Consider the following 13,706-nt stretch of genomic DNA (forward strand, 5'->3'; position numbering starts at 1 on the left):
TTTTTGTATCTTTATTTAATTTATATTTTTTAAAATTTACATCCAAGTTAGCATATAGTGCAACAATGATTTCAGGAATAGATTCCTTAATGCCCTTTACCCATATAGCCCATCCCCCCCCGCCCCTCTAGTAAAGCTCTGTTTGTTCTCCATATTTAAGAGTCTTTTATGTTTTGTCCCCCTCCCTGTTTTTATATTATTTTTGCTTCCCTTCCCTTATGTTCATCTGTTTTTTTCTTAAAGTCCTCATATGAGTGAAGTCATATGATATTTGTCTTTCTCTGACTAATTTCACTTAGCATAATACCCTCTAGTTCCATCCACGTAGTTGCAAATGAAAAATTTCATTCTTTTTGATTGCCGAGTAATACTCCATTATGTGTGTGTGTGTGTGTGTGTATACACACACCACATCTTCTTTATCCATTCATCCATCAATAGACACTTGGACTCTTTCCATACTTTGGCTGTTGTTGATAGTGCTGCTATAAACATTGGAGTGCATGTGCCTCTTCGAAACGGCATATCTGTATCCCTTGGATAAATACCTAGTAGTGCAATTGCTGGTGTTGTGGGGTAGTTCTATTTTTAGTTTTTTGAGGAACCTCCATGCTGTTTTCCAGAGTGGCTGCACCAGCTTGCGTTCCCACCAACAATGCAAAAGAGATCCTCTTTCTCCACATCCTGGCCAACATCTGTTGTTGCCTGAGTTATTAATGTTAGCCATTCTGACCGGTGTGAGGTGGTGTATCTCATTGTAGTTTTGATTTGTATTTCCCTGATGATGAGTGATGTTGAGCATTTTTTCATGTGTCTGTTGGCCATCTGGATGTCTTCTTTGGAGAAGTGTCTATTCATGTCTTTTGCCCATTTCTTCACTGGATTGTTTGTTTTTTGGATGTTGAGTTTGATAAGTTCTTTATAGATATTGGATACTAACCCTGTATCTGATAGGTCATTTGCAAATATCTTCTCCCATTCTGTGGGTTGCCTTTTAGTTTTACTGATTGTTTCCTTCACTGTGCAGAAGTCTTTTATTTTGATGAGGTCCCAATAGTTCATTTTTGCTTTTGTTTTCCTCACCTCTGGAGACGTGGTAAGAAGTTGCTGCAGCCAAGATCAAAGAGTTTTTTGCCTGCTTTCTCCTTGATGATTTTGATGGCTTCCTGTCTTACATTTAGGTGTTTCATCCCTTTTGAGTTTATTTTTGTGTATGGTATAAGACAGTGGTCCAGGTTCATTCTTCTGCATGTCACTGTCCAGTTTTCCCAGCACCACTTGCTGAAGAGACTGTCTTTATTCCATTGGATATTCTTTCCTGCTTTGTCAAAGATTAGTTGGCCATACATTTGTGGGTCCATTTCTGGGTTCTCTATTCTGTTCCATGGATCTGAGTGTCTGTTTTTGTGTCAGTACCATACTGTCTTGATGATTACTGCTTTGTAATACAGTTTGAAGTCCGGGATTGTGATGACTCCTGCTTTGGTTTTCTTTTTCAAGATTGCTTTGGCTATTCAGGGTCTTTTCTGGTTCCATACAAATTTTAGGATTATTTGTTCTACCTCTGTGAATAAGGCTGGTGTTATTTTGATAGGGATTGCATTGAATGTGTAGATTGCTTTGGGTAGTATTGACATTTTAACAATATTTATTCTTCCAGAACAAATATTCCAGAAGCATGGAATATTTTTCCATTTTTTTGTGTGTCGTCTTCCATTTCTTTCATAAGCTTTCTATAGTTTTCAGTGTATAGATTTTTTCACTTCTTTGGTTAGATTTATTCCTAGGTATTTTATGGTTTTTGGTGCAATTGTAAATGGGATCGATTCCTTAATTTCTCTTTCTGTTCTTCATTGTTGGTATATAGGAATGCAACCGATTTCTGTGCATGATTTTATATCCTGCCACTTTGCTGAATTCATGGATCAATTCTAGCAGTTTTTTGGTGGAATCTTTTGGGTTTTCCATATAGAGTATCATCTCATCTGTGAAGAGTGAAAGTTTGATCGCCTCCTGGCCAATTTGGATGCCTTTTATTTCTTTGTGTTGTCTGATTGCTGAGGCTAAGACTTCCAATGCTCTGTTGAATAACAGTGCTGAGAGTGGACATCCTTGTCCTGTTCCTGACCTTAGGAGGAAAGCTCTCAGTTTTTCTGCATTGAAGATGATATTAGCTTTGAGTCTTTTATATATATATATATATATATATATATATATATATATATGGCTTTTATGATCTCGAGGTATGCTCCTTCTATCCCTACTTTCTTGAGGGTTTTTATCAAGACAGGTACTGTATTTTGTCAAATGCCTTCTCTGCATCTATTGAGAGGATCGGTGGTTCTTGTCTTTTCTTTTATTGATGTGATGAATGACATTAATTGTTTTGCGGATATTGAACTAGCCCTGCATCCCAGGTATAAGTCCAACTTGGTTGTGAATAATTTTTTTAATGTACTGTTGGATCTGGTTGGCTGATATCTTGTTGAGGATTTTTGCATCCATGTTCATCAGGGAAATTGGTCTATAGTTCTCCTTTTTAATGGGGTCTCTGTCTGGTTTTGGAATCAAGGTAGTGCTGGCTTCATAGAAAGAGTTTGGAAGTTTTCCTTCCATTTCAATTTTTTGGAACAGCTTCAAGAGAATAGGTTTAACTCTTCCTTAAATGTTTGGTAGAATTCCCCTGGAAAGCCATCTGGCCTGGACTCTTGTTTTTTGGGAGATTTTTGAGTACTAATTTGATTTCTTTACTGGTTATGGGTCTGTTCACATTTTCTATTTCTTTCTTCCTGTTTCAGTTTTGGTAGTATATATGTTTTTAGGAATTTGTCCATTTCTTCCAGATTGCCCATTTTATTGGCATATAATTGCTCATAATATTCTCTTATTATTGTTTTTATTTCTGCTGTGTTGGTTGCGATCTCTCCTCTTTCATTCTTGATTTTATTTATTTGGGTCCTTTCCTTTTTCTTTTGGACCAGACTGGCTAGGGGTTTATCAATTTTGTTAATTCTTTCAAAGAATCAGCTTTTCTGGTTTCATTGATCTGTTCTACTGGGTTTTTTTTTGGTTTCGATAGCATTGATTTCTGCTCTAATCTTTATTATTTTCTGTCTTCTGCTGGTTTGAGGTTTTATTTGCCGTTCTTTTTCCAGCTCTTTAAGGTGTAAGGTTAGGTTGTGTATCTGAGACCTTTCTTCCTTCTTTAGGAAGGCCTGGAATGCTATCTACTTCCTTCTTATAACTGCCTTTTGCTGCGTCCCAGAGGTTTTGGGCTGTGGTGTTATCATTTTCGTTGGCTTCCATTTAGTTTTTAATTTCCTCTTTAACTTCCTCATTAGCCCATTCATTCTTTAGTAGGATGTTCTTGAGTCACCAAGTATTCGTTATCTTTCCAAAATTTTTCTTGTGCTTGATTTCAAGTTTCATAGCATTGTGGTCTGAAAATAGGCATGGTATGATCTCGAACTTTTTGTACTTGTTGAGGGCTGATTTGTGTCCCAGTATGTGGTCTATTCTGGAGAATGTTCCATGTGTACTGGAGAAGAATGTATATTCTGCTGCTTTAGGTTGTAATGTTCTGAATATATCTTTTAAGTCCACCTGGTCCAGTGTGTCATTCAAAACCATTGTTTCCTCATTGATTTTCTGTTTAGATGATCTGTCCATTGGTGTAAAAGGGGTGTTGAAGTTCCCTACTATTATGGTATTATTATCAATGAGTTTCTTTATGTTTGTGATTAATTTATATATTTGGGTGCTTTCATATTTGGAGCATAAATGTTTGTAATTGTTAGGTCTTCTTGGTGTATAGACCCCTTAATTATGATAAAATGCCCTTATTCATCTCCTGTTACAGTCTTTATTTTCAAGTCTAGATGGTTTGATATAAGTATGGCTACTGTGGCTTTTTTTTTGTCGACCATTAGCATGATAGATGGTTCTCCATCCCCTTACTTTCAATCTGAAGGTGTCTTTGGGTCTACAGTGTGTCTCTTGTAAGTAGCGTATAGATGGATCTTGTTTTCTTATCCATTCTGTTACCCTGTGTCTTTTGATTGGAGCATTTAGTCCGTTGACGTTTAGAGTGAGTACTGAAAGATATGAATTTATTGCCATTATGTTTCTTGTAGAGTTGGAGTTTCTGGTGGTGTTCTCCGGTCCTTTCTGGTCTTTGTTGCTTTTGGTCTCCCCCACCCCTGCCCCGTCTTTTCTCCCCTCAGAGAGTCCCCCTTAAAATTTCTTTCAGGGCTGGTTTAGTGATCACAAACTCCTTTAATTTTTGTTTGTCTGGGAAACTTTTTATCTCTCCTTCTATTTTGAATGACAGCCTTGCTGGATAAAGAATTCTTGGCTGTATACTTTTCTGATTCAGCACATTGACTATATCCTGCAATTCCTTTCTGGCCTGCCAAGTTTCTGTGGATAGGTCTGCTGCAAACCTGATCTGTCTTCCCTTGTAAGTTAAGGACTTTTTTTCCCTTGCTGCTTTCATGATTCTCTCCTTGCCTGAGTATTTTGTGAATTTGACTATGATATGCCTTGTTGATAGTCGGTTTTTGTTGAATCTAATGGGAGTCCTCTGTGCTTCCTGGATTTTGATGTCTGTGTCTTTCTCCAGGTTAGGAAAATTTTACACTATGATTTGCTCATATAACCCATCTACCTTTTTTTCTCTCTTCATTTTCTGGGACCCCCCCCCCATGATTTTGATGTTCCTTTTTTAAAAAAAATTTTTTTTTTCAACGTTTATTTATTTTTGGGACAGAGAGAGACAGAGCATGAACGGGGGAGGGGCAGAGAGAGAGGGAGACACAGAATCGGAAACAGGTTCCAGGCTCTGAGCCATCAGCCCAGAGCCTGACGCGGGGCTCGAACTCACGGACTGCGAGATCGTGACCTGGCTGAAGTTGGACGCTTAACCGACTGCGCCACCCAGGTGCCCCTTGATGTTCCTTTTTAATGAGTTACTGATATAATTCTTAAATTGTGCTCTTTTGCCTTAGTCTCCCTCTTTTTTTCTGCTTCATTATTCTCCATAAGTTTGTCCTCTATATTGCTGATTCACTGCTCTGCCTCATCCATCTTTGCCACCGTGGCATCCATTCAAGACTGCAGCTCAGTTATAGCATTTTTTTTTATTTCATCCTGACTAGCTTTTACTTCTTTTATCTCCACAGAAAGGGATTCTAATGTATTTTTGACCCCAGCTAGTATTCTTATCGTGATTCTAAATTCTGGTTCAGACATCTTGCTTGTATATGTGTTGATTAAGTCCCTGGTTGTCATTTCTTCTTGCTCTTTCTTTTGGGGTGAATTCCTTCATTTTCTCATCTTGAAGGAAGAAAGGGAATTAAAAAGGTAAAAAAAAATAAAATTAAAAAATTAAAAACAACACACACACACAAATCAAATAAATGATGCTAGATCCTAGGTGTGTTTTGGTCTGGTTGTTGAAAGGAGCTTGATAGATTAGAGAAAAAAGGGGAAAAAAAAAGGTTTGAGAATTTGAAAAAACGAATACAATGAAATAGAATAAAATGAAATGATGGAAGAAAATAGAATTTGAAAAATTTACAAAAAAGTAAAAAATACAGTAGAAAAACATTAAAGAAAAATATTTTTAATAAAAATTGAAAATAAAAATAATTTTTTTCTCTTTCTGTATTTAAGAAAAAGAAAAGAAACGAAAAAGAAAAAAATTAAAATTGAATAGATGGACCAGCGAACAGACTGAAATACGATTGAAATTACACCGTTTTTCTGTAGAGGTCAAACTGTGAAGCACTTTATAGTCCATAAACTAAGCAGGCAGAGAGACTTGTGGTGTTCCTGAAGAGCGAAGTTGGCCCAGTTGGGCAGAACTTAGTGTAATGGCTCCATTCTCCAGTAGATGCTGCTGCTTAGCTTTCTGGGGTCGATTGTTGTGGCACTTCTAAGTGTGTATGCACATACGTGGGAGCAGCGAAAATGGTGTCACCCAGCTACCAGTCTCTAGTTTGGGAACTCTGTTCTCCCCAGTCAGCAACTGCACACCCGTCCTTTGTCTCCAGCTTGCATCCATTCCCCGCTTATACACTGTCTGTGACCAAGCTGTCAGGTTGCCAGGTGGTATCTCCCTCCTGAGTTTTATCTCAGATGCGACTGCTCACTCTGAGGGACTGCGGCTTTGACCCACTCAGACCCTCTGAGGGTCTCACCAAGCAATGGCTGGGTGCCGGCCATGTCCAGGAACATTCGTGGGACTGTGCTGCTGCCGATGCCCAGAGACTGTGGCTGGGTGCCAGCCTGACCCAGAAAAATGTTGCACAATTGTGTAGCAGCAGTATTTCAGGGATTATGGAAAATCACAACATGCATCTGGCACCAGGCTTCACACTTAACAACCTTGTTCCAGCACCACCAAATGTGGTTGTTCTCTGGAGTCTGCTGGGACTGGGTGGCTGCACAGCCTTTAGCAATCTCCTTCCTGCAGAGGAACCACCTCTCCCTGTGTGGCCGAGGCTCTCCAGACCTCACTCTGCTCCTGGGGATTTGCCCTTCCCACCAGAGCACTGCCAGGTACTGAGCTGCAGAGTTTCAGACTCTGTGCTCCCCGTGTTTATAGAGTCTTAATGGAATTTAAACCCTCTCCTTTCTCCCTTTTTAGTTCAGTCCCTGCAGCTGTTTCCACTTTTCCATTTTCTCTCCACATGGATTTTTTTGGGGGGGATGCTTTTCCCATACTCTCCCCCCATCCATCCTCTCTCTGCAAGCAAAAACAGCTCCTTGCCCTTGTGGCCTCTGTCTTCCAGTTCACCTCTTTGTGCTGCCATACCTGCTGAGTTGTGGTTCACGTTGTGCAGATTGTTGTGTTAATCCTCAGCTCAGTTTTCTAGGTGTGTAGGATGGTTTAGTGTTGATCTGGCTAGATTTCATGGACGTGAGATGCAAACAAAACTTCCATGCTCTTCTGCCATCTTGGCTCCTCCCCGCCAAGGCTTATATGATTATTAAGATGAAAAATAAATCACTCCTGATAACAAGCAAAATAGTATTTTCATTCTCACAAAAAGAGACCATTCTCATCCTATGGTGAGCACAGTGCTCACTTGGAGTAAACTAGTCACCCGCGGGAGGCTAATTACCTTTTCCAAAGAACTGGACTACCATGTAGTGTGTTCTCAAAGGTAATTTAGTAAATGATGCCCTGGTATCTTGAAAGAGTTAATATGCCACTCTTAGAGACTCCAGTGACTGGATTGTTTCTCACGATAGAGGGAGGAGTACATGCTTATCAGGAAATCTGCTGTCTTAGATTTCCCTGTTGGAAGACTTAAGAGCTTCATTTTTGTTTGAAGCCTAGTGGCTTCTCTGAGAACTGATTGTATGCCATCTGACATCTCAGATTTGAAGAGTTATGATGAGAATTCTCTCTTTAGGCATACAAACTCCAAAGTAGGACCTTGAGGTTCTGGTAGGGGTTGCTTTGGATAGCCTGAGTTAGGAGATCACTGCTTCTCGAGAAGCTATGTTTTTTTCCCTTTTAGTTTTAGAAGAACAATCCTTGCCCCTATTCTGCTGTAGTTGCGGACCATGAAGATATGCAGCAGAGTTTGGAAATCATAGTTGTAATCCTTGATCAGCTGTTAGCCTAACTATGATCTCAGTCCAGTCACTTAGCAGCTGTGAACTTGTATTTCCTCATGGGTTACCTGAAGTTCTTTCCCAATGCTGACCACTCTAATAATGCTATAACTGTATGGTTGACCAGTGTGGGGAAGTCAGTTTAAAAATACCTGTTAATCAGAGGCCTAGGCTGGTATTTGTCTAATCTTTCTTTTGAAGATAATTTTCTTTTATTTGGGAGGAGATGATCAGATTCTGAGTTAAGTTAGCATTGTGTTAAGGGGGTGAAAAGGTAAGCAGATAACATCAGTGTTCTGCTGAAGAGTTCCTGCCACCAACAACTTCCCTTGCCTCCTTGTAATAGGATGCAGGCAAGGGGTTGGGACTGCGTTAGAATTATTTTACAGAGTAGGAAAGGAAGTTTGGAATATGCAGGAATTTAACTTTCCATTGAAAGCGTGGCTTTGCAAAAAATCCTCATCCCTGTGCTACAGTCATTAGTGCCATGGGGTTTTTGTATTATCCAGTAAAGTATGTTTAGTCCATGAATTTAACTGAAAAGGAAATATTAGAAAGAAAATAGACAACCCAGACTTATTCTCCTGTAGGAAACACTCAGTAACTTTTGGTTGGATTGACTGGACTCAAGGTACTAGTTATTGTGTAAAGTTAGCAAGACAACTGGACAACCGCTTAGAAGCTAGTATGTGGCAGTGTCACCATATTTATTCAGTTGCCAAGGCAATGCCAGGTGTTTATGACCACATGAGAGAATGAAAAGAATTGGTAGTCTAGTGGCTGTTCAGGTGAGTGCATGGACATAGGCCAGGAAGTATCTCTGCTCATGCCTCTTTTTATGTATGGATGAAGGCAGATAGGTCAAGTCCAAGGGAAACTAGTGAAGCATGTGAAATATTTTAGGAGCCTTCAGCTTTCCTCTCTCCGCTGACATTTTTAGAGTCGGGAGCTTCCGCTTCACATCCTTTCCCCATTCACAATAGGAAATTAGTTGGTACTATTTACACTTTGAAAAGATTTAAAGCAATATGCTAATTCATCCATTTTAAACCCTCTGATTTTAGTGTAGAAAGAATGTCTTTATCTTAATCAAGTAACAATTAAGCATTAGGAGGCAGGTAAGAATGGTGTTGGAGATAGAATGATTTGCACAGGGGCATTCTTCAGTTTAAAGAAATGATACCACACCTGAAACTGGCCCCCCCAGATAAAATCCACTTTAGTTATTTATGGATGCTCCAGAATTTGGAGAAAAAGGAGTAAAGAAAAATACTCTTCATGTGGAAGGTGGAGCATAGGTGGGTTTTATTATTCTTTAAATCGTATATAGATTCTTTTGTTCTTTGGACATATTTCACAATAAGAGAAAAACAATAAAAGTATCAGTTGTATTTTCCTCCCCTCCACAGTTCCTGTCTTCAAACATCAGCTTTTCTAGAGTAACCAAGATTTTACAGATTTCCTTAGAGATTGATCGCCTCAAAACTTCTGAGGACACAAGTGGCAACTTCTGTATTGTTGCCTTCTCCTAGGTGACACCCTGGGCTCCAAAGTCACTTGGGGCATTTATGGCTTTAAAGTAGTCCTCTCCAGCCATTGCTCCCATACAAACCTCATCTCTTTCTTCCCTATGTTTTTTATTCCTCTGCTGTGAAATCCCCAGAGTCCATTTTTACTATGTAATATCCTGATTTGAAGCTTCCTTCTGCCTTCCCTATGGTAATCCTGTTGTTTCCTCTAGACAGGCAGTCCTCATCCTCCTGGCCCCAAATTTCTGCTGCTTCAGGGACATCTGGAACTGGGGTCAGGGCTTGGGAGAAGTAACAGCTGAACATGCTGCCCATGCATCTCTCAGGTAAATGGGGTGAGGGAGAGAGGGAAAATGGAGGCTTCATTGGGTATAATATAGGAAAGTCTGACCTGGAACATAGGGATAGGTTGAGACAACGAAATCTAAGTTTTGGGAGAATCACCCATGGGACTTTATCTCTTAACTTGTGTGTGTATTGATGATTAGTTCAACTATTTCCTGGCCTGAATGCATGGCACCTGACACTTATTAGATGGTAAGAAATATTTGCTGAATAAATGATACTGAGGTGGTAATAAGGTAAAAATACAATATTTTACTTTAGGTATTGGAGAAGTGAAAGCGAAGTCAAGTAATTTGCAGTGTAAAAGTAAAAAAAAATTCTATTGATGTGAACTTCTTATCTGATCATCATGAACAACTAAGCAAATATATGTCACATCAAATACTTCCAAATGATATTTGAGTTTTCTTTGGTAACAGTAGTAAATTCCACGAGATACTAGGTAGGTTGTATCAAGGTAGGAAGGAAAGTCACTGGTTATCTAATATTATTGTGGGTCAAATCATTCACACAACTTACAGACCTTGTGGTCATATAACATCAGCTTAGACATCTTCAAGATATAGGAAACTCACCACCTGATAAGGAATCTCATTTCTTCGAATATATTCTTTTTTTTTTATTTTAAAGTTTATTTATTTATTTTGAGATAGAGTGCAAGTAGGGGGAGGGGCAGAGAGAGAAGGAGAGAGAGAATCCCAAGCAGGATCCTCAGTGCAGAGCCCAGTGTGGGGCTTGAATCCATGAACTGTGAGATCATGCCTTGAGCTGAAACCAAGAGTCAGAAGCTTAACCAACTGAGCCACTCAGGCACCCCTTTTCTAATACATTCTTATATTACACTGAAGCCATCCCTCCTCTGTCTTAGCCTTGATGTCCTACAAAACAAGTCTACCTCCTTTATTATTACTTGACATATCTTCCCATGTATAAAGACAGCTTTCTTATTTTTCTTCCTTTCCTAAAATCTATGAAAAGATAAGAGGCTATGATCAGAGATGCTAGAGTTTCCCAAGTTATCAAAAAACATGTTTAATCATCTTTATTAAATAGAAGACAGATTTTAAGTTGCATGGGGTAGGGTGTCTTTATTTTTCCTAACCCACACAGATAAAACAGGTTTTTTTTTTTTTTTTTAATTTTTTTTTTTCAACGTTTATTTATTTTTGGGACAGAGAGACAGAGCATGAACGGGGGAGGGGTAGAGAGAGAGGGAGACACAGAATCGGAAACAGGCTCCAGGCTCTGAGCCATCAGCCCAGAGCCCGACGCGGGGCTGGAACTCATGGACCGCGAGATCGTGACCTGGCTGAAGTCGGACGCTTAACCGACTGCGCCACCCAGGCGCCCCAGGTTTTTTTTTTTTAAATCAATATGTCTCAGTCTCTAGGGATGGGGTTTAAGAATCTCATTTTGAAGTTTGAGAATCACTGTTCCAGTCACTGAAGCTGTCCAGGTGAATTAAGTGTAATTGATGCTAATCTCAGGAATGGGTCTCACCTAGAAAGCAGTGTTGAACGTTTGTTTGTTTGTTTGTTTTACTTTTAGTTTAATTTTTTTCTTTTTAAAATTTTATTTAAATTCTAGTTAGTTAACATGCAGTACAATATTGGTTTTAGGAGTAGAATTCAGTGATTCATCACTTGCATACAGCACCCAGTGCTTATCATAACAAGTGTCTTCCTTAGTACCTATCACCGAACTAGCCAATCCCCCACCCACCTCCCTCCATCAACCCTCAGTTTGTTGTCTGTCTTTAAGGGTAATGTTGAGCCTTTCTGACCTCTCAGCTAACAGCCTTGGAATGGCCTCAAGTCTTTTACTGACTAAATGTTAACATTGACACCTATTAGCTCTCATTTACGAACTTTCTTTCTCTCTTTCTCTCAGTCATAGATTTCTCAATTTTATTTATTTGTTTATTAATGTTTATTTCTTTTTGAAAGGGAGAGAGAGAGGGTGCATGAGCAAGTGGGGAAGGGGCAGAGAGAGAGGGAGACAGAGAATCCAGGTTCTGTGCTGAGAGCAGAGAACCCAAGGCAGGTCTCGAACCCATAAACCATGAGATCATGACATGGGCTGAAGTTGGATGCTTAACTGACTGAGCCACCCAGGCATTCCAGATTTCTCAGTTTTAGTTAGACCTTCCCCCAACAGTACACAGGTTGAGTTCTTTTCAGTCTCCTTATCCTTAGCCCTCTAGGTTGCTGCCAATGTAGGATAGTTACCTGTTCTCCAAATTCAAGTTTTCTGAGATTATTTCTATGCTTAGACCTTTATATTTCATTGCTCTTCAACCTTAATTTATTTTCTTTTTTTTTTAATTTTTTTTTTTTCAACGTTTATTTATTTTTGGGACAGAGAGAGACAGAGCATGAATGGGGGAGGGGCAGAGAGAGAGGGAGACACAGAATCGGAAACAGGCTCCAGGCTCTGAGCCATCAGCCCAGAGCCCGACGCGGGGCTCGAACTCACGGACCGCGAGATCGTGACCTGGCTGAAGTCGGACGCTTAACCGACTGCGCCACCCAGGCGCCCCTATTTTCTAAAGCTTTATATATATGAATGAAATCCACTTATAATTCCTTCCTCCATCTGATTATTTTTCTTTGGTTTATGATACCTTCTAATCCTCATGCATGTGCCTATTTAATTTTTTGTGACCAAAAAAATAGATGATATTTTGTATTCTTTCTCTGTGTATTTTCCATATTGGGGTATGTTTTCATATATGTAGTTTTAATGTCTATAGGATTATCTTAGAACCTTTTGTGATACTAGTGTTACCTGTTTGTTGTAAATACTATTAAATATAAATACATATTTATTCATTCAAAATATATTTGAATCTGTTTCCATAACCCCATCACTCAGTTAAATACTAAGATTTGAGGGGCGCCTGGGTGGCGCAGTCGGTTAAGCGTCCGACTTCAACCAGGTCGCGATCTCGCGGTCTGTGAGTTCGAGCCCCGCATCGGGCTCTGGGCTGATGGCTCAGAGCCTGGAGCCTGTTTCCGATTCTGTGTCTCCCTCTCTCTCTGCCCCTCCCCCGTTCATGCTCTGTCTCTCTCTGTCCCAAAAATAAATAAACGTTGAAAAAAAAAATTTAAAAAAAAATAAGATTTGATGTATGAGTGTGTATATTTGTAGATGAGAGCAAGAGAGAGACATAGAGACACAGAGAATGAAACCTGTGTGAAAACACAAGAAAGTTACTTATAGCTACGTCCTGCAATATGGTAACCACTAGCCACATGTGCCTATTTAAGTTAAATAAAATTAAAAGTTCAGTTCCTCAGTCACAATAGCCACATTTTAAGTGCTCAAAACCCACATGTGATTAGTGGCTACTGTGTTGAGTGTCATTACAGAAAGTTTTATTAGACAGTGCTAACTTACAGCATTCTAGGCTAGGGTGGTAGAGAATCAGATTGCTCTGCTCCTTGCTGAATTCCATGGGACTTCTGTGCTACAGTACAGAGTGAATTGAACAATATAAGCTGACAGTGAGTACTCCCCAAAGGCCTTTGAAGAAGTGCATGTACGTAAGAACTTACCTAGCCATGGGATTTCAGTCTAGATTTCAAAGTAAACTTTTTAAAAATGAGGTTAAGGGGAACTGAGCAAGGTGATTTTAATTACCAAAGGTACAGAATGGGTGAGATGTATAGTTCAGGTCTACTATTTCTGTACTTGCTATATATCCCTAGTTGAATCCATATTTCAGTGATTTTCTCTGTCAATGGTAACCAAAGAATGCTTTTTATATAAGATTTTTAATTTGTTATGTATGTGCATTTGGGGCTGTTCCTTGACTATTTAGAGTGGGTATATGACAGCTGTGGTGAGTAAAAGAGAAGAGCATTGTGATTTGAGATAGATGCATGTCTGTGCACACACACACATACACACAGTTATGTCATAGCTGTTTCCGGAAAACAACTGTCTTACCACTTGGAGCTTGTCTGGTTCCTGATTTGAAATTAGCCATACTTTTTCCGCAGGGCATCCTCAGTTCCCAGCAGATCTCAAAAATGGTTATATATCAAAACCCTGTGGACCTGGTCAAATGTGCTGTTACATTAATTATAATGCAGATTGTGGTTGTGGATTCTGTATGCAGATATGCATAGAAAGCCTGCAGATGTGCACAAAGGAAAAGCTGTTGAAAAGGCTTGAATACATTGCACTGGTGCCAGGCATATT

At 39.5% G+C, this 13,706-nt stretch overlaps 1 protein-coding gene across 3 annotated transcripts in view; it reads left to right on the plus strand.

Annotated features, from left to right (window-relative positions):
* WDR41 (WD repeat domain 41) overlaps positions 1-13,706 on the plus strand; it is a 190,915-nt gene that overhangs the window by 6,620 nt on the left and 170,589 nt on the right. For all 3 annotated transcript variants that reach the window (XR_015248402.1, XM_086698349.1, XM_086698338.1), the window contains exon 2: positions 9,368-9,481. Coding sequence is in view for 2 of the 3 variants with exons in the window: in XM_086698349.1 (XP_086554475.1) it covers positions 9,460-9,481 (22 nt within the window). In the remaining variant the exon portion in view is untranslated. The remainder of the gene's footprint in view (positions 1-9,367; positions 9,482-13,706) is intronic.

The sequence above is a fragment of the Puma concolor genome, chromosome A1 (genome assembly GCF_028749965.1).
Source record: "Puma concolor isolate L17-30 chromosome A1, mPumCon1.1.hap2, whole genome shotgun sequence".
Lineage (NCBI taxonomy): Eukaryota > Metazoa > Chordata > Mammalia > Carnivora > Felidae > Puma > Puma concolor.